The sequence below is a fragment of the Pelmatolapia mariae genome, linkage group LG6 (assembly GCF_036321145.2).
Source record: "Pelmatolapia mariae isolate MD_Pm_ZW linkage group LG6, Pm_UMD_F_2, whole genome shotgun sequence".
Classification (NCBI taxonomy): Eukaryota; Metazoa; Chordata; class Actinopteri; order Cichliformes; family Cichlidae; genus Pelmatolapia; species Pelmatolapia mariae.
The window spans coordinates 40,244,848-40,263,052 of NC_086232.1; the positions used below are offsets into that span (position 1 = coordinate 40,244,848).

An 18,205-nucleotide genomic window follows, 5' to 3' on the forward strand; every position below is an offset into this window, starting at 1 on the left:
GCCTATAAAAATATGACAAAAGCAAACCCTCTTTAGCTTCATTCCTAATTTCTGTACGTAGACAGACTGGGGGGCGAATACAGCAGGCCTGTATTTGTCCTCCACATGATGCGGGTGGTGCAGTGGCTGATGTGGGTTCAAACTTCCAGGACGACTGTCTGTGGAGTTTGTGTGCTCTCGAAGCCCGAGGACATGCGCGTTAGGTTAACTGGTTATTCTGAGGTGTCACAGTGGTGACCTGTGCACGGCGTGCGTCTCCCTTCGCCCTGCGTCAGGTGAACGATGGTGCACCTTCAACGTTTGCTCGTGTTCAATTTTCTGTCAGCTACAAGTGTGGACTGCCGTCTTGCGCGCGCACGTTTTGTCCCACATTTAGTTTTATGCATCCGGCCAGCCAGTTTATCCAAGTTTGAAATCCGGTAATTATCACACAAATATACTTTATCAGAGCAGCAAAATCCTTCGTGTTTGTTTCATTTCCCCTAAAACGAAATAAAATGTTTCTTAGAGCTTTTATAAAGGAAAGCGTGAGGACGGGGGGAAAGGTGTGTGAAAGGGGCGTTTAGACGCACGAACACGGCTAAGGAAAAAAACATTCTGGCCTGCCTCCGCTTCAAGGTGTTAAGCAGAGAAAAAAAAACGCCATCTAATATGCAAATGATTTGAGGCGCTAAAACTTTTATGTCACTGAAACCAGAATCCAGTCGACTGTCTTCAGAAAAAAGGAAACGCTTAAGATCTGCATGCAGGTCTGCAGTCTCGCTCTTATTCAAACAAATAAATACAACTTTATTGGAGCTTATGATTTTTTTTTATTTTATTTTATTTTATTCTATTCATTAACAAATTTCAGTCTGTGCAGCTACAGAAATAAAGGAGTAAAGGAGCAAATTACAAAGAATTCACTCTATAATACAACACATGCATATTTTGGTCATTAGATTGAAAGATAATGAGAAGAGAGACTCCAGCTTCAGTCCACGGTCAGTCAGTCACAGCAGGCCTTTTACTGCAGAGAGAGAAAACAAATTCAGATTTTAAAAAAAGTTAGTCAGTGTAGTTAAAAAAATAATTCTATATCCCCTTAAATCCATATGTACTGTGAAGTGAGGCACAAATCAGTCTTAATATTCAGGTATAGTTTAGATTCAAGCAGGCCACCAAACTTGGTTTACTGTCTTGATGACCAAACCACATGGACATCACTTCACCCTTAACTGAAACTTTATCACAGGGAACTCAGATCCTCTTTCATGTCAAAGTGACACTTTGGCGTTATCACAATTTAACTCAGAACTGGCGAATAAGCCTGATTTCTGAATTCTTAACCACTGATAGTGAGCCAGTTTGACATGAGTTAAGCAAGAAAACTAATAGTGTTCAAAGAAAAGAGCCCTGGCTGTGAGATATTTTCTCACAGGTTTCTGAGGTTTCCTGTTGTGCCAAACAGTCTTGATAAAATCGCAAAAAACAGGAAGAGCACTAACACAACAGCAGAGACAAACTTCCAATAAAGAAACAAGTCATTCAGTTCAAAAGAGACAAGGACTTTAGCCATCAGGGAATAAAAGGTGTCTAAAAAGGTGACTGAAATGAAAACTGAATGTTCTGTTGCTGTGTAGATGCGCTGTGCTGTAGTCACTCATGAATAGTTTGCAGTTGGGGTTAGAAGTGAAAGTTGAGACTTCGGGTGACTTTTGCCACCTTTTAAACCGGGTGTCCATAGTTTCTGTCGCAGCGTGGGTAGCAGTGAGGGTTCAGCCAGTGCTCCAAGTTGGTCTCCCAGGCCCTCAGATCCAGAGCCTGCATGTGGAGCAGATGCTCCTGCAGGGAGAAGATTGACATTATTGAATAAGGCGAACCAAAGGACAGATGAGTGCACACTGAAAGAAACAACGAAAGAAAAATGCTGGAGCTCATTTTGCAAACTGAAACACAGCACAACATAAAATGACAGAGATGAGTAAACCGAGGGCGATATCACGTGTCCTGTACAGAGCTGGGGGATGTAATAAAAGCAGTGCAGTGCATGTGCTTTCAGAGAGATTACTTTAAGAAGCTCAGGTACTGACAGGAACCGACAAGCTCAGAGTCTCAGCTGTAACCTGTAAATCAGATTAGGTGACTCAGACCTTTGTGTCCGTGCTCTCTTTGTCCCACAGAGAAAGGGTCAAAGGTTTTTGTTGTTTTTTCTTTTACAGGTACCATATGTATTAAATAATATGTAATGACACAGTTTATTATAAATACACACATAGAATATATTCTGAAAAATGATCCTAGGTAAAATTCCCTTTAATTATACAATAGATGGAATTATATTGTATGTATTTGTTAAATTTTATTTAATTTTCATTTGTTTTTTTATTTATTTTTGACCTTATTTTAATTTTTTAAATATATATTTTTCTTGTGCCACTTGACCTTTTTTGACCTTATTTTAATTTTGCATGTGATTTAACGCAGGAAGAGTCACTAAATTACACTAAACAAACAAAGACTAATAAAATGAGGTGAAATCAAAAGTATTTGCAATGTACAAAAATTCTAAAAATTAATTCATAAAAACACTCACAAAGCTTTAACGCTTACCATCTCTAAGCAGACTATAAACAATAATAACAGATGTTTTATAAAATATTGTAACACACTTTAAATGTTCTCTGAAGATCTATGAATGTTTTAAAAATACTGCCTTTGCAAAGCTCCTCACCTGAGTCAATGCTGACTGGTCTAGAAACACAAAGTCATATGACAGATTTGCTTATGCTTTTATATCTTCAACTTAAAACTGTTTAACCTGCATAAATGTGATTAAACACTATAACTAAAAGCTTTAAAACACACACAGAATGAATTTATTATATGAACAAGTGACATGAGCAGGACTCAAATTTACCACAAAAATCAAAATTTAAATTGCTTGCAGCACTTACACTGTGTTGCAATGTTTGGCTTTTATCCTGCTGACAAACAGGACAGCACAAACTGTTGCAACAGAACTGAATAGGTTCAATACTCCTGGTTAAATCTGTGCTTTTTCCAATATACTAATTGTGCTCTTTGCTCTGAGTGGACCTTACCCTCATTGGCTCATCGGGGTAGCCAGCCTTCATTGGCCGATCCTGCCTCTTGGTACGGAGCAGCTGCTTAGCTACGCTCTCCTTGATTATGGGGTTTGCATCTGAAGGGGAAAAAAATGGAAAGATAAGAGTTTGGAAGCAAATGTTTACTTATGTTGACTTCTTTCGGTGCTGAAGAAGAAGGTTTAGCAGGTTAGGATAAGACTGTTTTGCTCTTGCCTTGTAGATGTGAGTCAGTGTTTGTGTTTTGGCAGCTTCCTCTAATTTTGCTTATTCTTAGACTCAGGAACTAAAACTGCCTGCTTTGAATTTAACCTCTGCCTGAGATATTTTGTTTGTGACATCTGTTTTCTTGGCAGCTAAGTTTTGGTTAATAAGAATAGCATTCCTCTCACTGAAAGCTGTACTCAGGCCCATAAATAAACCTCTCACACTATTTGCTGCTCGTGAGCTGTGGCTGGCCTGATCTATTTAACTAGTGTCTATGTGAGGCTGTTTATTCCCCAGTGGCACACACGCACGCACGCATACACACACAAACACACACACCAGTTTGTGCAGAGTGAGGGCTCTCTGTCTCCCTCTCTCTAAGCCCAGGCCTGCATTAGGAAGCAGGGTATTTGGTGGAAGGTAACAAAGTGCCCATTCAGCCCCCTCACTCCCCAGGGAGTCGAGCCCATGCAGCACGTGACCCCAGCAGGCTTTCTGTTCCTCTCCTGCCACAGGGAGCTCCTGTGAAACTCTGTCAACACAAGGCCTGAGCTGTTGGTGCTGCCTGGAGCCTCAGAGCAACGTGGCAAAAATACTCACGGTGTACGTCCACCTAGCTCATTAAGACAGACTGTGGATTGCCACAAAAATAAACCATCCTGATGACATGTAAGTCTTCTGGCTTAAATCAGGCCAAAAGTAAATACAACAGTGGTTCAAAAAGATTGGGCTAAAAATACAAATAAAGATCTTCTGTACATCTATCTTAATATTTCTACCACAACAAAAGGAAGGTGCAGCAAACTACCCTTAAAATAACCTATTCTTACCACAATGGCATGCATTACTCTTCAACGTCTAAGAATATAACTACACCAGCTGCCTCACAATTGCAGAAAACAAGACGCCGAGCACCTGAAAAGGTGTTCTGATGTGACAGGTCGCTGTCCTCCTTGGTTCAATTCCCTGAGAATTTCCTACCTGTGTAAATGGTCAGCAGGACCACGCAAAGCAAAAACACCACCAGCTTCTTCATCTTTTTCGCCTTTTTCCTGCCTGAGCCCTCTCAGCTCTGAGGTCCTGACCAGAGTCCAGACGGGGTGAAAAGGGGAGATTCTCCTCCTCCTGTGCTTCCTCCTTGACTCTGGCCACAACACACTGCCTCAGACTACCAAGGTTCCAAATAAACCGTAAATATTAGTGACACATTAGCACATGTAAAGATATATAGTTAACCAATTAATGCTTTAAAGGTGAACAGTTCCTGTGAATAACTAATTTACAGCTCCTTATTTTTTATTATTGTACCCTAACAGTGTAGTTTTGCATGATTGAGTGTTAAAATTTATCCATATTATCTTATGCTGAGCTTTTTGTAGAACCCATCAGTTCCTCCTCTTTCTGAAACAAGCTGCTTTAGATCCTCCCCCTTTAAGACAAATTTGTTATGACCAGTTGATCCATGTAAACAGAAGATTTGCACAGCAGCTGGGCGGAGCTTCTGTATCCTCTCAGTGACATCATATAGAGCAAAAAGTAGAAAAAGCTGTCTGAAACCACGCATTCAGAGCAGTCTTAAACCACCAAATACCTGCAGAGATGAATGGGACAAACAAGATCCAGGCAATAAACAAAATCAAAACAATCCTACCAGTGGCTGGACTGAAAGACAGCACAGAGGCACTAATCATGGCAGCACAGGAACAAGCTCTGAGCACAAGATCCATAGAAGCTGGGGTCTAGCTCACAGATACAGACAGACAAACTGGTGATGGCTAACCAACCGGACATAGTAGTAGTGGACAAGCAGAGGAAAACGACCATAGTAGTAGATGTAGCTATACCGAATGACAACAACATCAAGAAGAAGGAACATGAGAAGCTGGAGAAGTACCAAGGGCGGAGAGAGAGCTGGAGAAGATGTGGAGGGTGAAGGCAACAGTGGTCCCAGTGGTAATCGGAGTGCTCGGTGCAGTGACCCCCAAGCTAGGCTAGTGGCTTCAGCAGATCCCAGGAACAACATCCGAGATCTCTGTCCAAAGGAGCGGAGTCCTAGGAACAGCAAAGATGTAAAAACAAAGAAAAGCAGAAGAAGTCTATTTCAATGTATTAAACGTAGGTGTCTATAATAAGGTTGCAGGTAAAAGTCTGTCCACTAGATGGTGCTGCAAGCACAGTCATATGCTTAGTTATAGTCCTGTTTTTAGATGCTCTTATATTTTTATGTCATACCAGCTGTGCACCCCATTCATAATGTAATATTTACATGTATCCGTCTGTTAACTACATTTTATTTTTCCCCTTTCTTTCTGCCTTTTTTCTTACAAACAAAAAAATTGTTTGTAAGACAACATTATTAAATAAACGCGGTTAACGAATTTAAAAGAATATTCCACACAAAGTACATTGAAACGTCACTTTGCTTGACCTGTGAATAGAGTCTGTACTGTGTGGCGCAGCAGGCGAGTCAGAGGAATAACCACGGTGACCAGACATGTGAAAGACACGGCATCATGGGAAGTGTAGGATCCGCTGTTTCTACCGTCTAACCCATTTAGAGACCAGTCGGCATGTTCTGCCTTTTTCTCGTTCAGTTTTTCCATTTTGCATTTCTAATTTTTATTCTCCAAAAAACCAGTGATATGACTGAATAGTCACTAATTAAAGTGAAGTAGCAGTCTAGCCGTTATCAGACGGTTGTTATTCATTATCCTTTGTCACACACATTCGGACAGTGTTCCATGTTAAGTTACTCCTGAGGCTTAACCTTACACGATGTCTGCGCTAAATAAAAAATCTGAATCACAGCAAAGTTAAGAGGTTTTTTTTTTAATTTCATTAAAAAAAAAACTGCCACAAAGAAAAGGAAGTGCAGTTACAGCAAAGATGGGAAATCTCCAGAAACTGGATTGCGCCGATTGAATGTGATTCTCGCAGAATTATGGATCAGGGTTTCCTATTTTCTTTTCTTTTTTTGTTAAATCAGTTATTTGAGTTTCACGGGTGCACCCGTAGCATACAAACTAACGAAACTCAATAAACCAGCAGCTAAAATACAGTTATAAACTATCTTAAACGTTATTCTGAGAGAAAAATAAATCAATTCTGTCCCCAAAATCCAACTTTTGTGTTAGTTTCAAATATCTCTGAGCATCACGGGTAAAGTGTCCCACACACTCTCTCCCCTGCCTACATTTAGTTTGCTGAAGTCTGGTCATCCTAATTTAACCCTTATTATTTATTTAGCTGCTGTAAGGAGTGCCTCCGGTGACGTTCGATGGAATACGTCATTGTGCGTCATTGTTACCATTTCCTCGCGACTCCCTTTACACGTTTAACTTAATGCACGTGTCCTAATAACCACGTGGACTTATTACGGCCTCATAATGTCACTGCTCTGATTAATTCCCGGGACCCGGAGAGCTTTCTGTTCTCTCGACGCGATTATCTAATGCGCTTTGCGCTCCCAAGGCGCATGCGTGCTGATAACCAGCTGCTAGCAAGCCGGGGCAGCTGAATCAGAGATGAAATTTAAATTGTGAGATGTCGACTTTCAGTTACTTCCGTGTTCGCTCACATTCTAACGGAAACAGAAAATAGTCTCACCCCTCAGGGATCCCAGTTCCTGTTACAGTACTGTTAACCTTATAATGCCAAACACAGCTGACTAAGAGCATGAGGATGGCCAGTGGTGAAATGAGACATAATACATTTATTGAGTGGACAGGTCATCAGCCTCACAGGGCAAACACAGAGAGACAGACAACCACTAACACTCACCTTCACACCCACGACCAATTTTAGAACCACCAGTGAACCTAACCCCACTAACTGTATGTCTTTGGACAGTGGAAGGAAGCCGGAGAGAACCCACACAGACACGGGGAGAACTCCACACAGAGATGCTGGATTCAGACCCAGCACCTTCTTGCAACAGTGCTAACCACGAAAACCATCCTACTTCCTTAAATATGATATATACTTCTATAATATAAAACTTTAAACATTTTACAAATATTGTAGGCCTATATTGTGCTTCGTGCCATCTATTATAAGCGTTTAGTTTGCTGTATCATTAGTACTGAAATTACCCAGCAGTATGTAAGTCATGACGTTTTTTCCTCCGTGGGTTGATCATCTTGTCATGTGAAAACTCTCTGCTGATGCTCTATCAGGAGGTGGCTCGTGGTTTTAACGTCATATCTCTGTCCTCTTGTTTACACCTTCCTATACATGAAAATATATTTTAGCTGGATTCAGAACCAGCTTCCGGCTAGTGTTTGTGATCATGAGCGTCGCGTGGAGCTGTGGAGCGTGTCCGGTCTCCTTTAGGTACCGTTTATCTGCCTTCTACTGATTTCCGCTCGTTAGCGTCTCGCCACGGTCCCGCAGCGATGTGCGGAGAAGGGGACGAGGCGCAGGACGACTGCGGCTCCCGGGAGGAGTGGACGCTGCTGTTCTGGACCTCCGTGGCCGTCGTGGTTCCGGTCATCATCACGCTGTGGTGCAGCGCACAACGCTCCAAGAGGAAATCGCACATGAAGGATTTCTTTCGCAAGAGCAAGCACGGCTGGCACTACACCGACCTGTTCAACAAGCCCACCTACTGCTGCGTGTGCTCCCAGCACATCCTGCAAGGCGCTTTCTGCGACTGCTGCGGCGTGTGCGCCGACGAGCAGTGCCTGCGCCGGGCCGACCGCAGCCTGCCCTGCAAGGAGATCATGGCCCCCTCCAGCCCCGAAGGAGCCATGGAGCATCGCTGGGTCCGCGGAAATGTGCCTCTGGCCAGTTACTGTGCCGTATGCAAGCAGCAGTGTGGGACCCAGCCGAAGCTCTGCGACTTCAGGTAGCGTAGCTGGACGAGAACCGCTGAAGGGATGCAACAGATGTGCAGCCGTGTTTCTGCAATCAAAAGCCTCTTTTTACACCCACGAGTTAAAAGAAAAATGATCAAGTTTCCTGAGTTAGAGCTGGATGATAAAAGACCTCACTCTTTACTGTGGTTATTTAGTCTTTTTTATATTTGTAGATTGGTTTTTAATCACATCGATATATTCTTCTTTAGAATTTTAAATCTGGGTTTTCTCACGACTCAACATAACTTTAGGGTTTACATGTAATAACGGAACCACTTCTAATGGGCTCCTGCTGCTGTTCAACATAACAAATTTCAATCTTAAAAGACCCCACCTCAGTATGACACTCATACCCCGCTTTGTGAGCAGTTCAGGGTCTTCCTTTCATTGGCAGGATTTCTTTGTATGTGCTTCATCACCTTTCTTATAGTTTCGCTCCCCCTGCTCCTCCTTCAGGTGTGTGTGGTGCCAGACCACAGTGCACGATGACTGCATGGAGAGCTTGACGGATGGAGACGTGTGCGACTTGGGCGAGTTCCACAACCTCATCATCCCCCCTCACTACCTCTACCGTGTCAACAAGCTGCGCCGCAGGCACCCCGACGAGTACAGCAAGGTGTTGAAGTCACGACTGGCCTTGTCATGGTGCTCCTACGTCAGGTGCTCCGGAGATGTTTTAAAAATGCGTTTTCTGCTTGTATCTTGTAGCTTGGCTCTTCCTGTGGCGGCGGCTGGACTCCAGTGTTGGTCTTGGCTAACACGCGTAGTGGGAACAACATGGGGGAGGTGCTGCTGGGGGAGTTTCGAACCCTCCTCAACCCAGTGCAGGTCAGTTTGCAGCTTCTCCATCCATTGTCTCAGTGAGAGCAAACTTTGTCATTGCTCTTTTTCAGATCCTGGAACTAATCTTGTTTTCTGCTTCACCTCCAGGTGTTTGACTTATCTCAGCTGACTCCTTCCAAAGCCCTCCAGCTGTGCACCCTCCTTCCCCCCGGCAGCGTCCAGGTGCTGGTGTGTGGAGGTGACGGCACAGTGGGATGGGTGCTCGATGCCATCGATGCTATGAAGCTAAAGGTGAGACGTCTCTGCGCTCAAGAAAAAAGAGTGATCTTTCTTTTACACATTACTTCTTCGCTTTGACACTTTTCTACTTTCTTTTGTCAGGGCCAGGACCAGTTCATCCCCAGGGTGACCATCCTGCCTCTGGGGACAGGAAATGACCTCTCTAACACTTTAGGCTGGGGAGCTGGCTATGCTGGAGAGATCCCCGTGGAGCAGGTTCTCCGTAACATCCTTGATGCTGAAGTGGTGAAAATGGACAGGTGAGCGGTGTTGATACTGATGACAGGTACTCCTCAGGGTCAGTCTGAAACTCCTGAACAGACTGATCAGTTTCACTAGTCTTTTTAAAACTGTAGTCTCTTAGGTATTTGGGGAATTAAAACACCCCGTGTCCTGTGTCTTTGGCGACTATATCTATACAAAAGCGGTCAGATGTGTCTTCTAGTTGACTGCTAGTGTTTAGATTTTCTTTCTATATTAGGAAATTAATTGGTGAGTCACTTTGACCATTGTTGATCCTCAACATCATGATCATCCACTAGCTAACCCCTAAGATGTACCCTACTTTATGGTCCTTTTTGAGTTGAATAGGATCCATACCTTTAACCATAACCATGAACTCATCAGGAAAGTATTTACTAAGGTCATAAATCAAGGGGTACAGCGTTTGTTATTCTCGTAGAAAACTTAAACCTCGGTTTCTGGCACAATTTAGCCTCCTTCCAGAGGTACTTGGGTGAGAGGGTAAAGTACGAAAAGGTCAGAACTCCAGCAACAGTTGCTGAATATGAAAAAACTTTACTGGATAACGTGTTTCAGCTTAGGGCCTTCCATAGGGTCATCATCAGGTGGCTGTAGCTCATGTTCAGTCAGTGGTGTGGGCGCATAGTCATTTACACTGCAAATCAGATGTGGTCAAATGCGTCTCACTTGACCTCGAAGTGGTTTGAGTGGCTGGGTCACATTGTGTCCTCATGGTTGTTTACACTGGATTTAATGCTTTCCACTTGTGATCTGATGTCACAAGCTGCACTTTCAAAAGCATGTGAATTACAAATGAAAACGACATTTATGTTTGATCATTTATGCTTAAAAAATTAGAGCTGTGTAGAGGCTCATGTAATGTTATACAGTCAGCATAAGTATCGAGACGTGAGGAAATATAAATAGTCCAAATAGAAATAAAACTTCGATTCCTGAAATCCAAAGTTTTGACCCGTTTGTGTTTGTTTTCATTCCGCTAACCACCTTCATGATTATTTTCAGATGGAAAGTCCAGGTAGCATCAAAAGGCGTCTACTTTCGTAAACCAAAGGTGAGTTTTTTCTGTCTGCGCTGGTTGATGAACACCAATGTCTTTCGTGACATGTTAATGCCTGACCCGTGGAAGCACTCAGCTGTATTATAAAGCAGACGCTGGATTTCCTCCTCAGGTTCTGTCCATGAACAACTACTTCTCTGTGGGGCCCGACGCTCTGATGGCGCTCAGTTTCCATGCACACCGTGAGAAAACGCCCTCCTTCTTCTCCAGCCGCATCATCAACAAGGTCCATAATTTGAATAAACAAAGCAGGTTCAGGGTTTAAATATGAATGCAAAAGCATCCTGTAACTGTCTTTGTTATTTTTGTTGGTTTTTTTGTAGAGACATAAAGATGCACTTTCTTTTTGTACTAATGAGTACTTTCCTCTTCCTGCAGGCTGTGTACTTCCTGTATGGCACCAGAGATTGTTTAGTGCAGGAATGTAAAGATCTGGATAAGAGGATCGAGGTACGGTGGACTTGTGCACGTGATGAAGCATTATGCAAATTTTGTTTTAAGCTCATAAAGAGAATCAGAGTCACTGTAAGTCACTTCCATATCAAGCTTTCTCTATAAATGTGAATTGGTTGTCCTGTGACTTCAGCAGGGGGCAGAGAAACCAGTGTCTCATCAGTTATTCATTATATTGTGCAGCAAATCTCTTGAAAGGTCCAGACACAGAAAATGTATTACCCACAGAAACTGCAGTCCAAAAAAATTAAGACTATCTTTTAAACTTTTCAGTGTTTTTTTTTACTGTAAACAGCGTATGTATATAAGCCTACTGTTCCCAGTGTTGCCAAGTCGGTCCAAAAGCTTCTGATGAGACATGAAAAGAAAGTACACTGCTCCAAAATACAAAAATGTGAATTTACTTTAGAAATAATTATCTTCACACAGGATTTGAATCCTTCTGTCACAGGTGAGAGTCCTCTGCTCACTTGCGATTGGTCAGTCTCCTGTCGCAGAGCCCAAAGACGCTGTGCAGGAATCCAGTTCTTTATCAGATCCCGTACAGTATGCTGAATGGGTGTTTAGATTTTTTTGGTGCTGTTATGTAGCCAAGCTTTAATAAAAATTCACACTTTCCTTGATTACACTTTAATGGAAATGCAAAGGTTAAAAAAACAACCTGACAGCTTTTCAATTATAGGTTTCAATATTTAGTAATCAAGAAGTATTAATTACTCAGCTTTGCAGGTGCTGAAGATGTTTATTTTAACTTTAGTAAGAGCCTTGTTTCCAGTGCTGCCAATATTAATGCTAAGCTAATTTATTTATTTATTTAATGTGTAAAAACAAATTTGATATTTTATAGTCTGCACTGTCTTATTTTTCTTACCCAGTTGATGTTTTCTATGTTTCGATCAACGTTTTCAGACATATTTGCCCATTTTGAGGTGATTTTGATGACAAATGTCTTGATCAGTGTGTATCGTAGTTACAGCTGTTTAATATAAGACATTTTAAGAGAGATCCTTATTAAAAAATGTTTTTATAACACATAAAGATACGTGAAACATTCAAGTGTGTTTGCATGTGTTCCTGCCACAGCTGGAACTGGATGGGGAAAGGGTGGAGCTTCCCAGTTTGGAGGGCATCATAGTCTGTAACATCGGCTACTGGGGCGGAGGCTGCAGGCTGTGGGAGGGTATGGGAGATGAACCGTGCCCCCCTACCCGGTAGGTCATTTAAGAGCATATTGGTCAGGAAAATATAAACTGTCCATCTGGCACCGACTGCTTCAGGTTACTATGGAAAGTAAACATGCTATTTCCTGTCTCTGCAGGCTGGATGATGGCCTGTTGGAGGTGGTGGGTGTGTTTGGCTCCTTCCACTGTGCGCAGATCCAGGTCAAGCTGGCCAACCCTGTACGGCTGGGACAGGCTCACACTGTCAGAGTAAGGCTTCCTGTTTACCTCATTTACTGGCCACGCAGAACGACAGTAATTACTTTTCACTGCCATTCACCTCAATCCAGTCTAATTGTGACTAATCTGATTAGGCTTTTGTTACTGAGCTCCTGCATGTGTCCATTTACCCTCGATTGCTTTCACCTTCATTCATTCTCCTTTTACATTGTGACATAAAGAGCGTTCATTAAAAAATTCACTGTTAATTAAGGCCATCACACACCAAGCGTGTAGTGAAAAAGCAATGCTTTTTTGCAGAATAGATATCCTGATGCATGCTTATGAACATATTTCATGATATCAGGGAGTGAGTTGAGAATAATTTTATCTTGTGCATTTTTTGTAACACGGGAAATATTTGCACAGATTTTACACGCCTGGTGTGTAAAGCCTTAAGATTACAGCAGCTACTTTCAAATATCATTTTGTAAAAACTATAAATGCACACACCTGCGTGTGGATTTGCCTTTGCTGCCAGAGCGTACCCACAACAACAAACTCATTTTACTGGTATTTGAATACCTCACATATTTAACTACATAAATATTGTAACTGTGGTGATATTTTGTACGCAGGCAAAAAAAGTCCGATGTTCAAAACTTGAAAGTTATCCAGTTTGGCAAGCAACAAACAAAGATCCATTTCTTGTTGTTTCCTGCTGCTTCTCCAGCTCTGGTAAAAAAGAATAGGCCCACCTCAGTGCATGCTGGTCCTATACCAGTCCCTTTACTTACAGAAAATGGCCTTACAGTTCTTCCTGGTTGACTTACAAAGATTCAAAACAAAAAAAATAAGCAATTATTAACCTAAAAATAAACCATGTAAATAACCCAAGATATAAAGTAAGCCAAGAACACATTTTTAAAAAAGGAAAAAAAGAATAAATGGCTCCAACACTGCACAGATTTTACACGCCCGCTTAAGATTACAGCAGCTACTTTCAAACATCATATTGTAAAAACTGTAAAGGCGCACCTGCAGGTGGATTTGACTTTGCTTCCAGAGTGTACCCACAACAACAAGCTCATTTTACTGGTATTTGAATACCTCAAATGTTTAACTAAATATATACTAAAAGCATTGCTGCTAACTGAGGGTGTAGGTAATGGAGGAACAGAGTTATAGATGAGAAGAAACATAATGTATATCAGTAACATTTTTTTTCTCGTTTTGTTTGCTCTCACAGGCTTCAATCAGAAGAATTAGAAATGAGGCTTAAATATCTGCTATTAATGGCTGAATCCAGTGTTTGCCTAAGCTTGCTCTGAAGCCCCCTGGTGGGCTCTGAAGGTACTTTAGGTTGGCACTTACACATACCTTACAAAAAAAATAAAAATAAGAGAATACATATGAAATCTTTCATATAAAAAATAAATACTGATTAAAAAACAGGCTGTAAATGGCGAGGAAAGCTTTAAACTGGACTGTTGCCAATCTGATCTGAAATAAATATGAAATAAAGTTGTTAAAGGAAAAAAACCCACAACAAAAAAAACCAGAACAAAGATAAAAGTTACTGATTTTAGTCTCACGTTGAGTTGTTATTATTAAAGGTAATAAAGTAAACCTTTTCTGAGTTACATATTTATATTATTGGATTCTACTGGAGTAGCTTTGCATTAATCACAGTTCAAAATAAGTCTTATTTATCTTATACATGTCTCCCTATAAGTCAACTTTCTTCTGATTGGCTGCCTCTCCTAAACAGAAGGTTTGTACATCTGGAGCTGTGTGCCTGTGTGCTATATATGGTCATCTACAGAGCCAATAGTAGAAATAAAACTGAAACAGTGATTACTTTTTAAAAACTTGGTCGTGTTTAATATGAGCACCCACTGTTGTACCAGTATGTGTAATAGATCGCTGTTAAGACTGTGAATGATTGGCCTAAGCTAACCTATAGGCCTATGTATGATTTAGCTAACATTTTTTCATTGTGCACTGCTCTTCCTTCTCCAGCTGGTTCTGAAGAGCTCCACGATGCCCATGCAGGTGGATGGAGAGCCGTGGGCGCAGGGCCCCTGCACCATCACCATCACCCATAAGACCCAGGCCCTGATGCTGTACCACAGCGCAGAGCAGACGGACGATGATGACGATGAAACCAGCGCCTCTGAGACGGAGAGCCCAACTCCTCACGACTCACCCAGGGCGCCGGGCCCGGCGTTTGCTCGAGTGTGACCCGCCACAAACATCGTGTGACGTGAAGCTCTTGTTATCCTCGTTACTTATTTCTGCCTAGTTTGCATTATTCCCTCCTTTGCATTAGTCTTCCTCCTCCGAGGTCTTTGTAATCACATCGTGATGATTAGAGCAGACGTTTTAATTTAGAATCTTTTCAGAGAGCTCACAGACGGAGAAAGATTAGTTTGTTACTGAGCTGGCGTGAATTGTTTCTTCGGTCTTTTATCTACACACTCCCCTTTTAACTCAGAGCTCAGGCAGTCTCTCCTTGGAGAGATTGCTCTTTAATTGCACTGATCCTCCGTGCCATAGATAATCTATAGACGACGATACTGTATTTATTACTCTGTATTTACAATTGAATTCTCCGTGCTGCCCTGCAGGTATCAGTGAGCCATTCTAACAGGTTGCCCAGGTTTAACCGACCCCTAAAAGCCATGTTTAAATCAACAGCAGGTGATGACGTTGTGTTTGTTGAGAGAACAGCAGGTTGCGCTGTCTGCTTGATGCTTTATTTCCCACAAATTTTGTATTCCACAAAAAGCACAAAAAGTGAAAGACCTGCGTTTGCTGGCAGGCCCCAGTGGCTCATGTGTCGAATGTGTTATCGTCTTTGAGGATCCTCATCGTCACACTGCTGGCAGGTTTTTAGTCACACAGGCTTTGAAATGTGTGGACTCGATGGGGCATGGACTCTGATAAAACCGCAGTGTGTTGTCAATCAGCAGACATCAGTGTTTACGTTAAAGTGCACTGCCATTTGCCAAACTGTTAAATTATACTAAGTTAAAGTGTATAAACTATGGTTAACATTCCTGTATGAGCTACAGGAAATAGCCAGAGTTGCTGAGGCTTGTTCGGAAAGTACTGCCAAGTAGACGTAGTTTAGTGGGTCCATTTTGCCTTCATTTTGAACCGTTGTTTTTCCTCTGTTTTGCTCCTGTTTACATATTTTGTGTTGCACTTTTTGGCATTTACACTGATAAGTACCTTAAACTGCCCAGGATGTTGACCTTTGATGTTACTGCCGATCGTTGTAATAACTGCTGTTGAGATTATGCTCCCATTAACCCAAAAGTCACCACAAGGTGGCCCACTTAAGACAGCATTTCTGTAGACAGGATAATAGAGTGGTCTTCATATATATTAGGATCATCACATGCATGTACGTATCCATGTAATGTTCAGGTGAAATACTAATTCCTGTTTATTCTGTACTCAGCAGAATTTGTGCAGGAGGACTTTTGTGTTTCTGTGTTTTGCTGTTTGAGGTGGTCTGCTGCTCGGAGTCATATCAGGAATGTCTGTAGCGTGTTAGTTTGTGCTGAGTTTTGAACCCGGAGCTGCCCTGCTGCTCCGAAGGCTGAACAGGGATACGAGTCTTGCCGCGCGATGCCTACTGCTTTCGAAATATGCACCTCCCTGGCAGTTAACCAAACTGCATGGTTTCATCGCCCTCTATTTGTTTGGCGAATGTTGTCGTTCAAGGACACCTGCTTGAACTTTTACCTTGTCATCCATGTTTACCAGAGCTGTCTGTGTTGCACTGAATTCTGCTTAAATGTGACAGGGTTTTAAAGCCACTAGGTCCTTAGCCACGCTAGCATCATGCTTCTAGTATATTTATAGAGAAAACACCCTGATTTTTGTAGGAGTCACTACAGTTTTGTAGAGAAAGTCATCTCCAATGAATCCTAATGTTTGGTTTATTTAGAGCACTTCAGATCATGATGTGATACTCAAAACAGTAAAACTAAATTTCTGTCTCCGGCTCAGCTACAGTTTTCAAACTCCAACCACAACCTCAGAAATGTTAGCATGATGCTAATTCTATATATACTTTTGTTTATAGAGAATTAGCATAATTAACATGGCAGGAACAACATGCCAACATCCTTGTTTGGAGCTGAATACAGCTGCAGTGGGTGTCATGGCTGCATCAGATACACATATTTTCAAATAAAATGTAATAATATGAAACGTGAATTAGACTGCTGATTCCACCAGCTTTTCTGTAACTTTAGCTGAATCTTACCAAACGTATAAAATATGGACGTTGGTACTGTCATGTCACCTAAATTTTAGCATTTTGACCTTTTGGTTATTTTGAGCCAGAAGTCACCATATTTGTATGAGAGGGTGAAGTGCCACATTTTTAGCTTGATTACCAAGTTCTGTGTGTAAAGACTGTTACATTTAATCATTAATTATTATTAGTATTATTAATATCATTGTCTTGCTCTCTTCCACAGCAGTTCTTTGTCCTGTCTTTCCCCCCATACACCTAGCTGCTCGCTGCAGATTTCTTCCTGTTAAAAGGGAGTTTTTCCTTCCCACTGTTGTCGTGCCTGCTCATAGGGGGTCGACTAAGTTTTCTCTGTACACTTTAGGATCTTTACTGTTGAATATATAGTGCTTTGCTTTGAAGCGACTGCTATCTAGATTTGGTTCTACATAAATAAAACTGAATTAAATTATTAATTAAATATGAGTGCAACATGCAAAAAACAGCCCTTATTATGACATGCTTTTAAAAAAATTACAGTTATTTATTTACAAATTTAAAAAACATAACTAAGTTATAAAAAGTGAAGCACAACCTTCTTGGATGGACTGTAGCAACAAGCCAAGTTATATGTAAGATAACTGCAGTGAAAAGATTACATGCTCAGTGTAACTACATTTTCCATCGCATTAATCTGATTATCTGAGGTGAGGTCTAGAAGACTGTGTTGACATCCACCTGTTACAGCGCTAACAAAGCAAACTATGAGCCTTAATAAAATTCACCCGCTGCACAGTTGTTATGAAACCCTCCACGGAGGCAATACCATTTTATCTATCAAGCTGTGAAGGTGTTTACTTCTGCGGTAAAGCTGGACACTCGAACACGGCACTCTCGTTTGAATAGAGCCTCAAATGGTCATTCAAGGAACTGCACTCCCTGTAATGCTAGCGCGGCTAATGAACTTGTTTGGGAGGTATGACTGTGACATTAATGGGTGTTTTGAATTCTGCTAAGTCATAGCTTATAGTTTATTATTTATGAAGACACAGAACAGTATTTATTTAGAGTCTAAGGCAAATTGAGTGAAGCTGTGCAGCTGTCCCTCACTGGGATTAGATTACTAGAGCTCGGCTTTTGCATTTGAAATTCAATTGTTACATTTCACTGTGTTGTGTGTACAAAAATGCTGTTGATATTACTTCGTTATTGCATATTTGAATATAGCTATTTTTTTTTTTGACATGGGTAAAATTATAATAATTATAAAGAGTGAGAGACATCTGCAGAAAACACAAAAATCACATACATTTTTATTACAAGATGACTCCAATAGAAAAACTTAAATGTCCTCTGCTAAACACAGAAACGCCATCTGGGGGGAAAAAAGCTTTTATCAAACAATCATGTCAAACAAAGCTGTTTACAAAAAGAATAGTAGCGAGGGTTTGATGGGTTACTACTACTACAGGTGAGAGAAACTCATTTTGATTGAAATGAATGTAATGAAGCGATCTTTTGAATTTGATGACATTCCCATAAATATTTTCATATATAAACCAACTGTGTTTGTCTCTTTATTCACTTTT

General features: G+C 41.3%; 2 protein-coding genes across 3 annotated transcripts; one reads left to right on the forward strand and one right to left on the reverse strand.

The window, feature by feature from the left end:
• Positions 1 to 812: 812 nt before the first annotated feature.
• lg6h17orf67 (linkage group 6 C17orf67 homolog) lies at positions 813 to 5,038 on the reverse strand. Of its 2 annotated transcripts, none has more exons than XM_063476940.1 (4): positions 4,945 to 5,038; positions 3,084 to 3,184; positions 1,705 to 1,824; positions 813 to 1,009 (listed from the first exon to the last, which is right to left on the reverse strand). In XM_063476940.1, the coding sequence occupies exons 1-3, from the start codon at positions 5,018 to 5,020 to the stop codon at positions 1,708 to 1,710; spliced, it is 294 nt and encodes a 97-aa protein (XP_063333010.1). In that variant the 5' UTR covers positions 5,021 to 5,038; the 3' UTR covers positions 813 to 1,009; positions 1,705 to 1,707. The 2 variants fall into 2 exon arrangements, with proteins under 2 accessions (XP_063333010.1, XP_063333011.1); XM_063476941.1 differs by lacking the exon at positions 4,945 to 5,038 and adding an exon at positions 4,275 to 4,457 and having other exon boundaries at positions 814 to 1,009.
• Positions 5,039 to 7,403: 2,365 nt separating this feature from the next.
• On the forward strand, positions 7,404 to 18,175 carry dgke (diacylglycerol kinase, epsilon). Its single transcript, XM_063476938.1, has 11 exons — positions 7,404 to 8,139; positions 8,606 to 8,765; positions 8,858 to 8,977; positions 9,080 to 9,223; positions 9,314 to 9,471; positions 10,478 to 10,526; positions 10,645 to 10,758; positions 10,911 to 10,982; positions 12,069 to 12,196; positions 12,304 to 12,415; positions 14,387 to 18,175. The coding sequence occupies exons 1-11, from the start codon at positions 7,688 to 7,690 to the stop codon at positions 14,606 to 14,608; spliced, it is 1,731 nt and encodes a 576-aa protein (XP_063333008.1). The 5' UTR covers positions 7,404 to 7,687; the 3' UTR covers positions 14,609 to 18,175.
• Positions 18,176 to 18,205: the final 30 nt, after the last annotated feature.

Bases quoted from the DNA above. Each gene is read 5' to 3' on its own strand.
- dgke (XM_063476938.1), top strand. From the start codon at position 7,688: ATGTGCGGAGAAGGGGACGAGGCGCAGGACGACTGCGGCTCCCGGGAG. The intron at 8,140-8,605 runs GTAGCGTAGCTG...CTCCTCCTTCAG, and splicing joins CCGAAGCTCTGCGACTTCAG to GTGTGTGTGGTGCCAGACCA. The intron at 10,759-10,910 runs GTCCATAATTTG...CTCTTCCTGCAG, and splicing joins CCAGCCGCATCATCAACAAG to GCTGTGTACTTCCTGTATGG.
- lg6h17orf67 (XM_063476940.1), bottom strand. From the start codon at position 5,020: ATGGATCTTGTGCTCAGAGCTTGTTCCTGTGCTGCCATGATTAGTGCC. The intron at 3,185-4,944 runs GTAGGATTGTTT...TTTCCCCTTCAG, and splicing joins GTCTTTCAGTCCAGCCACTG to ATGCAAACCCCATAATCAAG. The intron at 1,825-3,083 runs GTAAGGTCCACT...TTCTCCCTGCAG, and splicing joins ACCCCGATGAGCCAATGAGG to GAGCATCTGCTCCACATGCA.